Here is a 19,145-nt window from a genome sequence, read left to right as displayed (position 1 = left end):
GTGATGACGAGGTCTTAGGCTGTCCTGTTCTTTAAAGACAACCCGTTTCTTTACTCAGGCTGGAATGGGCAGGAGCTGTGCAGCATTAAAGTATAGTTACTGGGTACTTCAAACATGTGACCTGGAACATGATCAGAAATGTTTTTTCTTTCATTTGTAGAACAATCTTTGTAACCCTTTGCTTCGTTTCTCAGCCCCAGTGCTGGGGAAGCTCTTTGTTAGAGATCCTCTCTAGATGTCGGCCGGCCGGTCGGTCTTGCCACTGCAGCTCAGCTCAGCTCAAGACTTCGTACCACTTTGTGAAGCCTGGTCATGTAAGCTCCCAGTCCCTAAGCCAGGCCAGGCCTGGTTAGTACAGGGATCACTGAGTGACATTCACAGAATATTTTAACAGACAGACAAAAAAAAAAACTCCAAACACAACTGTATTTTAGTGCTTTATTAAAAGGTCAAAAAATAACAGAAGTAATATATATATTTATATATATATTTATATTTGTATATACTGAAAAGATTAGCATAAAGCACAATTCTAAAGCACATACAAGCACTACAGCTATTATAGCAGAGAGAGAGAGAGAAAATGAAAAACTCAAAAGCATTTATCTATCCAGTCAGTTGTAGGTGAAGGGGAGGGGACTCCTGGTGTTATGGCTTTGAGAAGAATACCTGCAGCATCCAGGGAGCATTGCACAGCATCTCTCAGATCCGCAGTACTGAGTTCTATACAGTATACTCTCAGATCCGCAGTACTGAGTTCTATACAGTATACTCTCAGATCCGCAGTACTGAGTTCTATACAGTATACTCTCAGATCCGCAGTACTGAGTTCTATACAGTATACTCTCAGATCCGCAGTACTGAGTTCTATACAGTATACTCTCAGATCCGCAGTACTGAGTTCTATACAGTATACTCTCAGATCCGCAGTACTGAGTTCTATACAGTATACTCTCAGATCCGCAGTACTGAGTTCTATACAGTATACTCTCAGATCCGCAGTACTGAGTTCTATACAGTATACTCTCAGATCCGCAGTACTGAGTTTTATACAGTATACTCTCAGATCCGCAGTACTGAGTTCTATACAGTATCCTCTCAGATCCGCAGTGCTGAGTTCTATACAGTATACTCTCAGATCCGCAGTACTGAGTTCTATACAGTATACTCTCAGATCCGCAGTACTGAGTTCTATACAGTATACTCTCAGATCCGCAGTACTGAGTTATCTGGACTCTATAGAATTTGCTGGCTGTCAGATGCCACTCCAGTACTGAGTTCTGAATACACAGTACTGAGAACGATGAAACTGACTGTTGGGTTTTCCGCTGCAGTGGAAGAGCAGTTTCAATCCAGTGCAGTTCAGATTCACCCCACACCCTCCCAATATTTGGTGATCGCCCCCCAGGTTCTCCATTTTGTTAATAATACACTTTTTAATTTGTGAAACAACAACAAGGGCCTGGGGTTCCCCCCCCCTCAAAATCTGTCAAGAGTTCCCCCCTCCGCCACCTCTTCTGCTAGGATACAAGCGCCATGGCAACAAAATTATTGGCTCCCAACACTACCGAACAGCATTAAATGTACAATATCGCATAAACAGAGCCTTTCCCTGTGAGCGTGTGGTTGTGAGTGTGTGTGTGAGTGTGTTTGTGTGTGCGTGCGTGAGTGTGTGTGTGGTTGTGTGTGTGTGGGGGGGGTTGTGTGTGTGTGGTTGTGTGAGTGTGTGTGCGTGCGTGTATGAGTGTGGTTGTGCGTGTGTGTGTGTGGTTGTGTGTGTGTGTGTGCATGTGTGCATGTGTGTGCATGTGTGTGTGTGTGGTTATGTGTGCATGTGTGTGTGTGTTAGACCTGGTGAGTTAACTTTTATTTTTTCCGATTTGCATGAAGAAAAAAGTTTTTGCGACTCCTTACTACTATTTTTTTTTTTTTTCATTAATTGAAAAAATAAAAAGATTTGGAAAAAAATAATAATAATAATAATAATAAAAAAACAAACTAAATAAAACCCCTCGAATGAGTTCCTTGTCTGACTGATTCGCTGTACATATTCCAACACTGTGCTGAATGCAGATCATTAGCAACGTTTTTACAGGTTTCACTTTCAAACTCAACAGCTCCGTGGGCGTCTGGTGAGATGAATTCACAGAGCCCAGCTTCCCAGAACAGATCTGGATCGGAACTGAGTGAACTAGGGCTCTGCTGTCCTTTAACATCACGGCACTGGGACTGTGCTGCGGGGCGACGCTCTGCACCCACCAGCAAACAAACAACAGCCCCGTTTCACCGGCCCTGCGCTCCGTGGCAACATCTTTGGTATCAATTCATGAAGCAGGGCCGGCGATCAGCCATTCGCGCACGGTACACAATATGAAAACTCTGCTAATGATCACAGTTCCAGGTCTGCCAGTTTTCCGATATTCCCGTATTCATAAACATACAGAATGGAGATTATTAAGACTGACAGTAGTATGCTACACTGTAACAATGGGAAGCAGTAGGCATCGATGAAAACTGGACCTGCCTGTCGTACTGTAAGCTAGAGCAAAACTACAAAGCTTTTTTACAACAGCAAAGCAACGTCATGCTTTCAGATACGTTTTATAGCGAAAAATCCCTCCAAGCCGTAGTAACGCCTAGCTCTTTTACAAACACACCCCTGCATTAACAACAATACAGACCTGGGGTTTTTATATTCAAAATACGCTCTGAATATTTCTTTCATTGAACTATGTACATAAGTGCAAATAGGGTGAATATCACACATTCGTACACTGAACTGCAGCATATGCAAGCTTCAACACTGTGAACCCTGGTGAAGCACTGGGGGGAGGGACTGACTGCAATGCATCTGGACTGCCCCTTGTAAGAGCACTTCATGGGCAGGAAGGGTTTAAAGAGGGTATGAAGCATCACAGTTATATTAACTAGACTACATCTGTATTGATTCTAGCACATCGTTTCCTGTTTCGCTCATCCCATCCTGGCGACGTTTTAAAACTTACAAGTGTAACCACTGACCTGTCCCAATGCAGCACTCATTAAGAAAATATCACAGAGAAAAAAATGTGGGGGGGGGGCAGGTTAACCCTTTCATGCATCAAATATTGAAAATAGCTGGGGGGAAAAAAGCATGGCCTCCTCATATCACTGTGGTTACCATGCACTTGGGTCTGCCACATCTCCCCATGTAAAGACTAGAAGAGAGTTTCCTTATCCGTCCCCACGTGAGGTCGTGAGGCGTGACAAGGTTAGAGCTTGACCAGACGCATGTTTGATTGTTACACTGAGGCCACAGGGGGGATTTCAACTTGTAAGATTTAAAATGCCCTTCCTTCCAGTCAACACGATGACCACCGCTGTGCCATGGGTCCTCACAGCAGGAGAGCAGGTCCCATTCCCCACCACCAGCGATTCTGTTAGCTATAAAACTCAGATGCAAATTCCATAAGCTTTGAAACTCCTGATCTAAAAAAAAAATGTAAAAAAAAATAAATCTACACACCTGATCTCCAGGGACTTTGGATTACTTTTTTTTCCCTTTACAAAATATTCAATAGAACAACAAAATCGGTTTATATGACAGTGTCTAACTGTACCATTTTTAATAAGTTAATGCTGTTGTACATTATCAATTTACATGTGAAAAATGATTTACTTTCATTTCACAATTAAGGTATACAAAGGTAGCCACGTTGTAGTTTTGTTGCCATAGCAACAACAACTTAATATCAGTCAACAATGAATCTATCATTGTAAAGAGTTACATACAAATGGATTATTAATTTATTGTTATTTTTTCTTTCTTTAGTTCTTAAACTGTAAACTACACAAACTATTTATGAAATCGAGTTAATATTCCATTATCATGCTTCAGTATGTTTGATGTATGGGAAATAAAATGCAAAATGTCTTTTTTTTTTTGGTAGAAAAAATACAAGTGTTAAAATTCCTAAAATACCACTGAGCACGCCTTCCAAAACATTAGTCACTACTTAACTGCGATAAAAGTTTATAAAATAATAATGAAAAAAAGCTATTTAAAAAAAAAAAATGATAGCAATAACATGTAAGAAAGTGGGAGATGTAAGCATGTGGATGAGTAGCTACTGTATACGTGTGCTATTACTGTATTTACACTTGGATTATGCTAGCTAGCTAAATCCTCTTAAAGAGACGGTACAATCTTTAAAAGCTGTACTTAAAAAGTCTAAGGCCCCCTATCCAAGAGGCACATGGTTATAATCAAGTCATTTTCCTACAAAATCCACTCAGCAGGATTCAAAAGGCATGATTCTTTTGTGAAGGTATTATAACCCACTAGAATACAAAAAAAAGAGACAAAAACAAAAACCGGGTTTTCAAAGTAAAGTCTCACGTATGTTTCTATTTCCCCTTCAGACTGTGTATCGAAGTCTGTTTCACAGCAGAACCCTCCCCTTTCTCTCGAATCTAATTGAATACGGTCCTGTTAAGAAGCAGCAGTTCCTGTTAACGTTCGGGCACTAGAAAGGCAAATTGCTGTTTCGGGGCTCTATGTCCTTTCTTGATGTGAAAATTCCACTGTGCCAAGCAGTTCAGGAGACGCAGAGACACAGTCCCGTCACGCATTCAAGCTCCTCACTCGAGACGCTGCAGCACTCCCTCCTCCTTCAGCAACCCGGGACGTTGAAAAGGAGGGGGATGGAAAGCGCTGGACCTGACGTCTAGAGGCCCTTGTAAACAAGGTCCCCAGGCTGCCCTCCAGCTGACTGAAACAGTGTGATTCAGACAAAGCAACTTGCTGCTTGACTGAGCGAGACTGCCAGCTGTCCACCTTTAGTGAAGAGCTCTGGTTACACGCGGCACTGCACAACGAACAGTAGAGCCACACACAGAGCTCCCGCGCTAATTACTGACCTGCCCTTAGCAAGCATTTCAGAAAAAATGATGTTCGGTTGTTTTTTTTTTTTTTTTTTTTTTTTTTTTTTAACAATTTCTTAAAAAATGTTTTACTCCAGGTAAAAATCCCCCCCTCCCATCATCCCCCACCCTCTGGTCCACATCCTCGCTTTCAAGACCCATGAAACCCACGCAGTTCAGCTAGGTCTTGTATACAGTTTGTAGAAGGCTGAGAATAATAATAATAATAATAATAATAATAATAATAATAATAATAATAATAATAATTATAATAATAATAATAAAAGAGAAAATAACTTTGGATAATAAATTAAAAATCTAAATTGACACTGTGAACACTTCCGTGGAATGCATGGAAAAAAAATTAAGTATGCTTAAAAACACTCTTAGAAAAATAACAGCATGTCTGTTCAGGACAATCTTTTTTCCTCTGAATATTTCCATGTCAATAAAACTATTCATAGTTATATATATATATATATTTCTTTCTTCCTTGTCTATGTGCAGGACCTGCAGCCTGTTCCAGCTGCTCTCTGGATCCAGGGCTGGGGCGGGGCAGGCTGAGAGACGCCAGGCTGGGCAGGGAGTTCTGTTCTGGGCAGCCGGGAAGCAGAGCATGGGTAGCATGGGTGCCATTGGAGCAAACAACTGGAGGGGGGGGAGGATTTAAATACTCTAAACAGTTGTGCATATTATAGGACATGCAGCAACGGGCATGGATTGTGTAGAGGTATATGCAAAGGCATATTTAATTTCCAGTTACTTTAATTTCTATATTGTTTAACGTTAAATGAATACGAGCTTCACGAGTCACGTCTTTCTCTCACACTGCTGCACACTCTTCCAAGAAGTCCTGTGAGCGTGCACACTGCTGCACTCTCTTCCAAGAGGTCCTGTGAGCGTGCACACTGCTGCACACTCTTCCACACCCCAGCGTGGCTCACTCTCCAGCCCACCCCAAGCCCTGTCTCTCACAGCACAGCGGGGGAAAAGGTCCGTTCTGTTTAGAGTCACTGTTCCAATTCAGGGACTTTGATTCTAAAAGTAAAAATAAAAGATCACTACCGTGATTTAAGATCAAATTTAAAGTCTCGACGACTAACTTACTGAAAACTACAAAGACACAAAAGTACCAAGTCAATGTCATTGCACAACGAATTCAAATAGTGCTGCCTGCACATGGCGCTCCGTTCCCCCAAACTCATTATATATCTATATATATATAAAAATGTTTTCCATTCCATTCCATTTTTTTTTTTTTTTTTTTAGTGCTTCAAGCTTTTCGATGCTCCAACCACACCAGGGTCTGAAAATCTACCAATCCACCCTGAATATCCCACTTGAAAAGAAATCTACATCAGCCACTGTGTTCGTAAGTGAAAGAGGGGTGCAGCTATGCTAAGCTTTGTGTGCTGCACCATGCTGGGCTCCGCCAACAGATGAAGGTTTCAGAGCCTCAATACACTCAATGGCTTGTGGTCACCCCCTCCCCTAATAAAAAAAACCCTCCCCTTCTGATTATTACCCAGCACCTGTCGCTACGTCAGGTCACTCACACCCTGCTCACTCCCCATGGGTCAGGTCAGGTCAGCGCAGCGGCCAGCCTATAGATGAGATCATCCAACATGTCAAACACGTGGAAAGCAGGATCCCAGCCTCCTCTCTCATCTACCAACCTTTAAAAGGACAAGCTTTTCACCCACCGCCAAACCAAACCCACAGCCACCACACAACCCCTCCAAAAAACAACAATGAAAAACAATACAGCAACTGAACAGTGCAGTAAAGCCCCTTTCCATTTACACAAAACCCTTCGAGGCGAGGCGGCAGTGCCAGGAGAGACAGAGAGAGAGGGAGGGCTGACAGAAGGGTCCTCTCCAGCCAAGCTCGGGAGAAATAGTGCTTTTAAACTTCAGCTCATGAACTCTTTATCAGGCACTAACATAGGCTGAGTCTACAGCCATGGCCAAAAAATTAGCATCACCTAGAATTTTAGGATTGAGACTATTTAGATATTTTATTTAACATCATGTAAATCAAAGAAACTACAAAACGATGTCGCAAAAGTCTACCGGAAGCCATGATAGTAGAACAGTATTTCACGTTAGAAAGCGGTATGTAATTCAATATGCCAATGTAACATTATTCAGCAGGTTTCATTGGACTTCATGAAGCAAAACTTGTTCATTTTATATAGGGTGATGCAAACCTGTTGGCCATCACTGTAGTATTCACGTGATCAGATTCCCACGGCTGTCCGGATTTCGATAATATTTTTGTTTCCGATGCATAAAACAAAAGGACAACTTGTGTCCATCCCGGAATCAAAGGGTACCGAGCCAACGGAGGACCAGGGAATGTGATCACGTACCCAACCTTCAAAATATACAGACATAGTTAAAAGTGGCTGCACCCAAACCCACGCGGGTACACGGCTGCGTCTGAACTCTGCAGGTGAGCGACACGAGCCTCATTCCCGCGCTGCTGCAGGATTGGACAGCGTTGAGATGCGATACTGTCTCGTTTTCAGGGGAGTCCTGAGGACTTGCTTATGGACTAGCCGGGGGTGCAGAAATGTGGGCAGGTCAGTATTTTGGACCTGGACTGGAATTAGACCAGTAATCCCAGGTTAGTAGGCCATCAGCTGGTTTCACAAACCACAACTGAACGGAGTGGCAGAAAAAAATGACATTTTTCAAATTTATTAAAGACGTCGTCGTCATCATTATTGAAAAACATGATAATCTCCCTTTATTTATAAGGTGTTTGGTTTTTTTTTCATCATAATCCTCCAATGTATAACTGATAGTGTCCGGGGCAGACATTTAAAGTAATATCCAGAGCGAGGTATGAACTGGCTCAGCCCTATCGTTTTAAAAGTTTCACCGTCCTTGAGCTCTAGGGGAACCAAACAACGTGTGCAGTGAAGGTGCAGCCACATCTCCAAGTGCTGACTGATTATCATTATTAAAACCATGTGGTTCGGGTACACTCATCAAACACTTACATTATTAGCAATAGTATTATCCCCAATCCCACCCCCTTACCCCAAACAAACACATATACTTTGATGTAAACAGAACATAGTGATAACACTTTCTGCGTCTTTTTTTTTTTTTTTTTATATGAAAAATAAAAACAGACACAGGACAATAAAAAATATCCATTTTGAATATTCTGTAAAAGCAACAGTCTTACGTTATTTTTTCTTTCAAGTGAAGTTTTAAAAAGCCTGCTCTTTTTGCGCAGGACAGCACAGCACCTCACCCTGCCTCTCTGTGCGGTCAGCATCTTTCACATTCACATCCGTCTGGTATTGGAAACGTGTCTCTTTAACATCTGAATTATTCGGACATCATTCTTCTTATTATTATTATCATCATCATCATTATTATTATTCCCTTGAATTCTTTTTTTTGGTTAACGTGTGGGCTGGATTAGGCTTACTGTGGACTTTGCCGTGGGGGCACTAGGGTTAACTGAGTGACCGGGTTTCCATGGAAACACACCAGAGATCCACTTTGCTGCTGCAGAACCTCTGAGCGCCCGGCCTGAGGAAAGAACAGAAAAGGAAGAGATGAAGCAAAAACAGAGAACCCGGTTTGTCTAAGGAGTTTGTCTGGGGGCTGTGCTTGTGTGGTTTCAAACGAAGGGAAACATGGAATTAAATTACTCTCTTACCAGGTTTCAAATCTTAACAAGGTTTACCATGTATTAGTTCCAAATACCCACATTACATTCCACACTGAAAATCATTGATTTAGATACAATAACATGCCACTAGCATTAACAGAGATAAGGCAATCGATGAAGTTGCCTTCCCCTGGGAGTGAGCCTCAGGCACGACGCCGCTGATCCCAATGACCTGGAGGTATTGGGAGCTTATCTCTCTGTGTATGCCTCTATGCCTGCTATATATATATATATATATATATATATATATATATATATATACTCTAATGGCTCAGAGCCTGCGTGACTATAGCTTGTATTCAGCTGTTACTCCACTCGGGTGCAACCAAACCCTAACTACTCTCTTTTCCACGGTGGCTGTGGCTGATTGTCGAACCTGGTTTTCCTTGCTCATACATTCCTGCACTTATCACTCAGCACTCGAAGACGAAGGTCAAGCGGGTCATTGCCTTAGCAGCTCTACGTGTGCCAAGGTCACCTGATCATCTCCATTCCCCTACATGCTGGGTAAGAAGACTGCTAGGAGAATGGGAAACGCCCGGTCAGCAATGCAGCCCCCTGGAATGAACACTGTCTAATTATTTTCCAGTCTTGTAAAGTGAAATTCAGGACACTTCTCTACATGCACTGCCCTCCCTTTATACAGCGTGACCCACCGCAGGCTGCATGGCTGTGGCTCCCATTTACCCCACAATGCCATTACACTGACACATTCTAGTCTGAACAAGGAACACACACAGCACGGCCTCTTACCTCCTGCAGCATTATTAAAGGGGAGGAACTAAACTAAATACAATCCTGCCACCAAAGAGGAAGCCTCATAGGCAGGACGTGAATGAAATGTAATGCTTTACCAGAGCGATTTAAAAGCAACGTACTGTTCGGCTGGCCACGGCTACATCTGAGAGACAAACATGTTGCTGTTCAGTTCATCGACAGATAGCGTGGGGATCTGAAATTGAAGAAAGACTGTTTTAAAATGGCTTTCTAAAAAAAAAAAAAATAATCAAATACAAAAATAAATGGTAAGGTTACTGGTCTACCGATATTTCAGGCACCAGAATAAAGCAGACAGAGTACGTGTTTTAAAAGAGTCGTCACAAAAAGTTTCTTGTAGTTTTTTATTTTACTGTTTTTTCCGTTTCATTTTTTTATCCCCCTTTTATCCCCAAGGAGAACAAGCAGATAAAAAAAAAAAAACAAGCAATCGCATCTTGAAGATGTAGTGACGACAATCTGAAGTCAGTTTATAAGGAACCTCCCATCCTCCATCCCTACCCTCTCAAACACACTGTGTGCGTCTCTCATTGGACAAGCCAGCTGCTACAGTGAGAGCAGAATGTAACAGCGACAGCGGGCCAGCCTGCAAAGGAACCGCAGACGGCTTTTCTGCTGCAGTCCTTGTTTGTTGCAGCTATTGCAACCTTTTGTAAATATTTGTAACTGAGACTTCATCCCTGCATCCCTACAGAGAGAATGTAACTCTCATTCAATCTGTTGAGCAGCTGGGAGTCTAAAGCAGCACTAAAAAAAATGACACAGAATAGGGAACGTTCCAGTAATTTAACTTACTCTGCGTTCTTTATATTCTGTGTTCGTTCCTGTAAATCATTGGTTATTCAAAATAAAGTTGTTTGGGAATAGCTTAGAACAGCTGCACCAAACTTTTATTTGGTCCATCATAAAGTTTCTTGTCTACGGCAGAGTGGGAGGGTTCCAGAGAGTCAGTCACTTCATCTTGGGATGTGTTTTTGTTTCTACAACAATAGCGGCATGTTTAAAAACCAGAACGAAGCACAAGTAATCAGAGTAGAGCTGTCTAGAGCTGGCAGTCTACAGTAAAGCCATTTGAAGGGGCAAACCTGACTGGCAGCCGCAGACTCAGCGAAAGGGACACTCGTGACAGACGCTGCTGCTGAAGTAACAGTGGAGGGCGTAGCACTGTGCATCATGGGAACTTTCAGAAGGGAGCCATGGGAGCGAGAGGCAGGAAGGAGGAGCGGTATGGTAACCATGGCAGCATGTGGGGGGGAAGGCGAGGCAGATCACAGCGACAGGTCATGTGACATCACCATGATGATTTAACCACCAGGACGCGGGCATGCATCGAAAAAGGAAAAAAAAAAAAAAAGACAGCATGGGAAAAGAAAAGAAACAAAAGAGAAAAAAGGGGAAAGCTGATTACAATCTGAATAAAAGAGAACTGAAAACACGCAGTACATTAACAGCACAGAATAATGTATTTCAAAACAAACACCACCATGCGCATGTCTTAATACAAACCACTCATCCTGATTCACACACTGCACACCTCACACACACCTTTCCAGAGTCCTTACAACACAGCAAGCTGCCAGACACACTGCACACCTCACACACACCTTTCAAGAGTCCTTACAACACAGCAAGCTGCCAGACACACTGCACACCTCACACACACACCTTTCCAGAGTCCTTACAACACAGCAAGCTGCCAGACACACTGCACACCTCACACACACCTTTCAAGAGTCCTTACAACACAGCAAGCTGCCAGACACACTGCACACCTCACACACACCTTTCCAGAGTCCTTACAACACAGCAAGCTGCCAGACACACTGCACACCTCACACACACCTTTCAAGAGTCCTTACAACACAGCAAGCTGCCAGACACACTGCACACCTCACACACACCTTTCAAGAGTCCTTACAACACAGCAAGCTGCCAGCCACACTGCACACCTTTCCAGAGTCCTTACAACACAGCAAGCTGCCAGACACACTGCACACCTCACACACCTTTCCAGAGTCCTTACAACACAGCAAGCTGCCAGCCACACTGCACACCTCACACACACCTTTCAAGAGTCCTTACAACACAGCAAGCTGCCAGCCACACTGCACACCTTTCCAGAGTCCTTACAACACAGCAAGCTGCCAGACACACTGCACACCTCACACACCTTTCAAGAGTCCTTACAACACAGCAAGCTGCCAGACACACTGCACACCTCACACACACCTTTCAAGAGTCCTTACAACACAGCAAGCTGCCAGACACACTGCACACCTCACACACACCTTTCAAGAGTCCTTACAACACAGCAAGCTGCCAGACACACTGCACAGCTCACACACACCTTTCCAGAGTCCTTACAACACAGCAAGCTGCCAGACACACTGCACACCTCACACACACCTTTCCTTTCTTTGTATATCAAGCATCTCATCTTGGGAATGCATTGTTTTCAAAGTTTTACACAGCTGCTTCACAACACCTTTTTACATCACTCCTCAAGATCTATGTTCAATCTGACCAGGGCTGTGAATCCTGTAAACACTGACTATGTCCAGGATGGTGCACACTGGATTTGTTAGATGCTTTTATTTTGTATTACTGTTTATCTGATTGTTATAAAATGTGTTTCTGTCCTGTTTGAATGATTTGCCCCTTTTTGCCATTGATTTTATGATGTTTTTTCTTGTCGCCTTCTCTTGCCAGGACTCCCTTAGAAACACAGTTAACCGACACATTCAAATGAAATCACACGCAACACAATCCTAAACAAAACAAACAAAAGCCTGATAAATATGTCTGCCTGTCTAATGGTGGGGGAGATCTCCAATTAAAGTACTGGACTTGCTACGCTTTATAAATAAATATATAAATAAATAAATAAATAGATAAATAAATAAATAAATAATCTAGATTTAGCAATGGCTTTTGCATGGGGGAGAGGGGGGGGGGGGGGGGTAAATGAAGATCACAATTTTCAGAAGCACAGGAGGAAGTGATCTCCTGTTTGAAGTTTAGGGGTGGGGTGGGGTGTAACATGGGAGGAAAACACACACAGATATGTCCCTCACCAGTTAATCCAGGCATTGACAGGTAGCGGCTGTGGGGGAGCCTGCAGCTGCTCCAGTCCCGCCTCTCCCAGCTGCAGTCATTGCCAGGCATTGGGGATTTGAGGAGTCCTATGATGAGGGGGGAAGGGGAGTAGTCAGAGAAAAAGCTCACAGTCCATTCCAGCCTATAGGCAGGTTTCCTGGCACTAGTGCAGTACACAGAGCAGCCTTCCCCAAGGCAGGGCACTGCAGTGCACGTTGCTGTTCTAACCAGTGCAGTCTTATCTGTGCACAAAACAATGACTGAGATCCACTTCTTGTGATTTCAGATCTCAAATGCATGTTTAATGACCTGGTTAGAACAAAACAACAGGACTGGATCAGCCCCTCTCTGTAACAGCTTTAGGGAAGGCTGTTCACAAGGAAAGTGCCCAGGAGACATTCAAGTGATGACTGGATGCACACAAGAAATCCATCCAACCACACACACACACACACACACACTCGCACGCACGCAACTAGACTCAAACACACACACACACGCACACAATTGGACTCAAACACACACGCACGCACGCACGCACACAACTGGACTCAAACACACACAACTAAACTCAAACACATACACGCACGCATGTACACACACACGCACACAACTGGACTCAAACACACACACACGCATGCACGCAACTGGACTCAAACACACGCACACACACGCACGCACGCACGGACACAACTGGACTCAAACACACGCACACACGCACACACACAGAACACTAAGTGCACTGTGTTAGTATTAAGAATTGACCAGGGTTATTTCTGGGGGATCCTGACAACACACAAGTAGGCGAAGTATCAAATTATTGATTTTTTTTAAATAACTAAAAAGCAAAACATGACCGATTGGTTTTATATTTTTCACAGACCCCGATTAGCACTGCTCTCTGACTACGTGTCTAAAGGGAGCGTTTACTAGTCCGAGGACAGCGCTAATCAGGGCCTGCGAGACTGGCCGTGAGTGATTTCATTCAGAATCTCCAATTTCTTTTCTTTGTGTTCCACTTTTCCAAGCAAACGGATGTATTGTTTATCCAGCAAATGAGACGTGCCTGTGCTCTTCAGAGCGTACTCCTCTGCTCGTGAGAGGTGATAGGGCTGTTTAGAAGAGGAAGGGTCAGGATCACACAGCAGTTTATACCCAGAACCCTGTCAACTGCCAGCCATCAGAGCAGAGCAGCTCTCTATTTAAGAGGCGGCCTCTCTTTGCACTATTAAAATGTACCTGTGCTGGCCCGGGTGTACACAAAGTGAGTTCACTAAGACACTAAACTGAACTAAGAGGGGGAGGACAATGGGAATGACCCAACAGACTACCTCCCTGTAACAACAGAGCACACTTAAGTGCTGTACTGTACACCTCTCTGCCTGCTTGATCCCTCCCACCACCCCACCCCCCAGGTACAGTCCAGTGGTACAATCCGGTGTGCCGAGATGGAGATTTTGAAGAAGGGGAACCTACCAACGCCAGCAGTGGGAGTCATGCACAGAACAGACCCTGCAACATCATGCAGTGAGGCGGGAAAGGAGATGGATTTCAAAGGGGGACAAAAAAAAAAGATAAAGAAAACATTTGTTAGTGAGTCTAAAAAGTGTAAGCAACAACAGTAACAAATAAAAAAAATAAAAAATAAGAGCCTGAAAAACTGCAGTCATGGGCACAAGATAGGCCTTTTGTTAGAGCTCTCCTGGGTGTGGGCTGAGATGAGCGTGTGCGTGTGTGTGCGCGTGTGTTTGTGTGCGTGCTTGTGCTTGTGTTTGCTTGTGCGTGCGTGCGTGTGTGTTAGTGTTATATACTAGAGTTGGAACAATCAATCATCTCAAGTTAAAATACGACCATCGCTACTTTCCACCTCTCTTTTCTTGCTGGTTACAATTTCTCCAAACATTCTGATTATCGAGGATTGAACATTTGGACCAGCCCTAGTATGTGCTTGTCTACCATGAATACCTTGAGCCCATGAAGAAGATCTCACTAGTATTATATTTTTTCATTCGATGTTTGCAACGTATCGTTCTGCCCCTCCCCCCTCCCTGAGGCCCCGCCCCCGTAGCTCCGCCCTCACCTGTCGGTATGAAGGCTGGCTGCTGCATCTGCATCTGCATCTGCATGTTGGCCAGGGCCTGCTGGTAATGAAACATGCTCATGCTGGGGTTGAAGACAGTGGTGCCACCGTTGGCTTTCTCGAGCGCCGGCCTCTTTGGTAACGGCTGCAGGGCCCCTGGAGGAAGAGCCTGTGTGCGGGGGAGAGACAGAGCGAGGCTGTGAGAGACAGAGAGGAAGGAGAGAGGCCAGCCTGCTCACTCACGCCCTCACACTCTCACAGACACACACACGCACTGTAACTGCAGTTAACCGCAGGTAGAGTGGACAGGCTGGAAGTGATTCTCCCACTGAGTGACAGCTGGCACACAGATCTGCTCAGCTCTGTGTTTTATGATTCAGCAAAGCACAAGGCACAACATCAAAGCAGTCTAGAGACAAAATGTCCATTTATTTAATGAACAGCTTCAGTGCAAAGGTTTGAAATGCTGCACAAACACAACAGCTGCCTTACCAAATAGTTCTCATCTGAACTAACTGTACAGTAGTTGTAATGCAGTTCAGTTAGTTAGATGCTGTTAACATGGGGCTGTGCAGGAGAGTATTACAGAGCACTAAACTACTCTCTCCCGTTTCCTCCTCTTTTTATGTGTGCACGAAGCATGCACTGTACAAGTTTAACCTGATTAACTACATTTCTCTCAGGTAGCCCATTGAAAATGACACGGGGTGTGCTGCAAACACATCTTGTTATACTTGTATGTTTTTAATTGAATAGTTTAATTGTTCATTTTTTGTGTGAAGGGTCTTGTGATGAACGGCACTATAGAAACGTGAATGTCAGTCTATTGCAGTCTATTGTAGTGTTACTAGAGAGGCTATTGGTCACAACACTGTATACTGTATCAAATAGATTACAGAAATACAATTTAGCTAAGATACAGAAGGGAGCCAGTGGCCAATACTGTTTACGTGCAGAGGACTGGTAGAGGAGGTAAAACAGTGAAGAGTATCTGCTATTGCACCTTCCTCAGGATCATGCTGCACGGACAGACACACAGAGCCATGGCTCGGAGTTTGCACTACAGGTTCCCTACATCTCCCTGGCTGATCCAAAACCACATGCATCCAGGTTTTCCAGTGGACCACAAACCGGGATGGAAACTCCCACTGGATAGCACTTTGAGACATTGCTGTTTTTACTGGGAGTCTAATAAGACACACCTGAGCTTCTTACCAAAAACAATGGAGCTAAAGCACATTTTAAAACCTGGAATGGGTGAAACTGCTATGCAATAGGAGTCTTATTTGCATCTCTGAGAAATAATTAAATCAAGGTTGTTGTTTTTTTGTGTGGGAGGGAGCATGACTAAAATATTCTGTATAAAGACACAAAATGGTTTGATGGATGAGGATGCAATGCAGCTCTAAAAGGAAAGCCGTGCTGTAACCAGAAAGACCACTGCTTGTTTCTTCTATGTCCACAAGGGGGGGCAATGCACCCAGGAAACACTGCCATCAGACTCCCATACTGAAATATTAACCAAGGAGTCGATAATAACAGGGTGATGATAAACAGGACAAGTGGACGGTGTGCATTCCCCTTGCAGAACTAGCACTTCTGAAGGAAGTAGCCACACTGTTCATTCTCTGGTTGTGGGCAAAAGGGTTGTGTAAATCAGTCAAGCAACAAGCGTAAAGATATAAGCTTGGAGAGCAAAAGAGCTACCTGTTTATTCTGCTGTCTGCCTCACACATGGTGAATTACACAATGATGAAACAGCGAGGGAGCGCTGTAGTCAGATTTGTGTGTTCAGGTTGGATAAAAACAACCTTACCCATAGCAATACAACCCTGACATCTGACACCACCATCTAAATGCAGTGACGTGTTTTCAGGACAGAAATAAACAAGCTGTGCCCTTCACAGTGATGAAGCAGCAGGTCGGCAAACTACACATGGGCTACATGCAAAGCAAGAAGGTGAAAGGTGAAAGTACCAGGTCAAGGGTCGGCTGCAGGGGTCGCTTCAGGGATCGGGCGTCTGGCTGGGTCTGAGTTAGCAGGCAACGGGCGCATGACGGCAATGAGCGAATAGGGTTCAAGCGTATTAACAGAAACGGCAAGCAGGGGCAGGCCGAGGGAGAGCAATGCATTGTGGGGAGGATGAAAAGGGCAAGGGGAGGGGGAGGAGAAAAACACAAAAATGCATTAACAACACATGAAGGAGGTGACCGTCAAACAAAAAAGAAATCAATCAAATTCAAATGAATTACAGCAACCAACAATCACATGTATATATATATACAGACGTGCTCAAATTTGTTGGTACCCCTCCACAAAAAACGAAGAATGCACAATTTTCTCTGAAATAACTTGAAACTGACAAAACTAACTGGCATCCACCATTGTTTATTCCATATTTAATAGAAATCTGACTTTGCTTTTGATTTTTTATTCAACATAATATTGTAAATAATAAAACAAACGAAAATGGCATGGACAAAAATGATGGGACCGCTAACCTAATATTTTGTTGCACAACCTTTAGAGGCAATCACTGCAATCAAACGTTTTCTGTAGCTCTCAATGAGACTTCTGCACCTGTTAACAGGTAGTTTGGCCCACTCTTCCTGAACAAAACTGCTCCAGCTGTCTCAGGTTTGATGGGTGCCTTCTCCAGACTGCAAGTTTCAGCTCTTTCCATAGATGTTCGATAGGATTTAGATCAGGACTCATAGAAGGCCACTTCAGAATAGTCCAATGTTTTGTTCTTATCCATTCTTGGGTGCTTTTAGCTGTGTGTTTTGGGTCATTATCCTGTTGGAGGACCCATGACCTGCGACTGAGACAGAGCTTTCTGACACTGGGCAGTACGTTTCGCTCCAGAATGCCTTGATAGTCTTGAGATTTCATTGTGCCCTGCACAGATTCAAGGCACTCTGTGCCAGGCGCAGCAAAGCAGCCCCAAAACATAACCGAGCCTCCTCCATGTTTCACTGTAGGTATGGTGTTCTTTTCTTTGAAAGCTTCATTTTTTCATCTGTGAACATAGAGCTGATGTGACTTGCCAAAAAGCTCCAGTTTTGACTCATCTGTCCAAAGGACATTCTCCCAGAAGGTTTGTGGCTTGTCAATATGCATTTTAGCAGATTCTAGTCTGGCTTTTTTATGTTTTTCTTTCAAAAGTGGAGTCCTACTGGGTCTTCTTCCATGGAGCCCACTTTTACTCAAAAAGTGACGGATGGTGCGATCAGAAACTGACGTACCTTCACCTTGGAGTTCAGCTTGTATCTCTTTGGCAGTTATCCTTGGTTCTTTTTCTACCATTCGCACTATCCTTCTGTTCACTCTGGGGTCGATTTTCCTCTTGCGGCCGCGCCCAGGGAGGTTGGCTACAGTTCCATGGACCTTAAACTTCTTAATAATATTTGCAACTGTTGTCACAGGAACATCAAGCTGCTTGGAGATGGTCTTGTATCCTTTACCTTTACCATGCTTGTCTATTATTTTCTTTCTGATCTCCTCAGACAACTCTCTCCTTTGCTTTCACTTGTCCATGTTCAGTGTGGTGCACACAATGATACCAAACAGCACAGTGACTACTTTTCTCCATTTAAATAGGCTGAATGACTGATTACAAGATTGGAGACATGTGTGATACTAATTAAATAAACTAATTAGTTTGAAATATCACTATAATCCAATTATTTATTATCTTTTCTAAGGGGTACCAACAAATGTGTCCAGGCCATTTTAGAATATCTTTGTAGAATAAGCAATAATTCATCTCTTTTCACAGCTTCTTTGCTTTATTATATGTCATACCAAAGGCATGCAAGTATACATGATAAAATAGCTTTTAATTTCATCACTTTTCAGGAGGAATGAAGCATTATTTCAATGAGCTGTAAGGGTACCAACAAATTTGAGCACGTCTGTATATATATATATATATATATATATATATATATATATATATATATATATATATTAGAAACCAGAACAGAGGGAGGCAGTGCAAACGGAGCTCAAGGACTCAAAGCCTATTTGAAATGGCTCCTCTTTTTCCATGTACTGTTTATGAAGGGTTGCATGCACAGTTTCTAGGGACACATTTATATATATATATATATATATATATATATATATATATATATATATAGATATGCATGAAAAGGTTCATTTAAGGTCTTTGTATTATTATGTGGCACTAGCCCTGGGGCTCCCAAGTTAACCACTACGATGCTGTGTAGACACAAGAGGCTTACAAAGGGGGAGGGGGGGCAGCAGCTGAAATCTCACAGCGAACAAACAGCACCTGCTTTTGTTAAAGGCGTCAAAGGGGTGATGAAGTATTATACCATTCAAAGACCCGCTGCATTATTTAAAAGCACTTTCAAAAAGGCACAATGGAAAAACAAAAAAGGTGCAGAATAGTCGCAGATAAATAATTTAAAGTCAAACAGTTCACAAAAAAACACAATGCAGCTAATTGGGCTGTAACAGACTTTGAGAAGCATGAAGAAGAGATGAAAGCAGAGGATTTTCAGTACTACCTTAATTGTATCTGCACCCAAAAACAACACAGTATCACTGGGGTGGATTTCATAAGAGTCA

The 19,145-nt window shown here is 43.2% G+C and overlaps 1 protein-coding gene across 7 annotated transcripts in view; it reads right to left on the bottom strand.

The window, feature by feature from the left end:
• Positions 1 to 424: 424 nt before the first annotated feature.
• LOC117412573 (muscleblind-like protein 3) overlaps positions 425 to 19,145 on the bottom strand; it is a 39,801-nt gene continuing 21,080 nt past the window's right edge. For 2 of the 7 annotated variants that reach the window (XM_034903822.2, XM_034021053.3), the window contains 7 exons: positions 16,526 to 16,579; positions 14,549 to 14,717; positions 13,945 to 13,980; positions 12,447 to 12,554; positions 10,458 to 10,552; positions 9,474 to 9,547; positions 425 to 8,453 (listed from right to left, as the gene is read on the bottom strand). In XM_034903822.2, coding sequence (XP_034759713.1) covers positions 9,491 to 9,547; positions 10,458 to 10,552; positions 12,447 to 12,554; positions 13,945 to 13,980; positions 14,549 to 14,717; positions 16,526 to 16,579 — 519 coding nt within the window. In that variant the 3' untranslated portion in view covers positions 425 to 8,453; positions 9,474 to 9,490. The remainder of the gene's footprint in view (positions 8,454 to 9,473; positions 9,548 to 10,457; positions 10,553 to 12,446; positions 12,555 to 13,944; positions 13,981 to 14,548; positions 14,718 to 16,525; positions 16,580 to 19,145) is intronic. The other 5 variants (XM_058989448.1, XM_058989445.1, XM_058989446.1 and 2 more) reach the window with 5 other exon arrangements.

The sequence above is a fragment of the Acipenser ruthenus genome, chromosome 16 (assembly GCF_902713425.1).
Source record: "Acipenser ruthenus chromosome 16, fAciRut3.2 maternal haplotype, whole genome shotgun sequence".
In the NCBI taxonomy this organism is placed as follows: domain Eukaryota; kingdom Metazoa; phylum Chordata; class Actinopteri; order Acipenseriformes; family Acipenseridae; genus Acipenser; species Acipenser ruthenus.
Note: the sequence above shows the minus strand (reverse complement) of the source record. Positions and strands in the feature narration are given on the sequence as shown.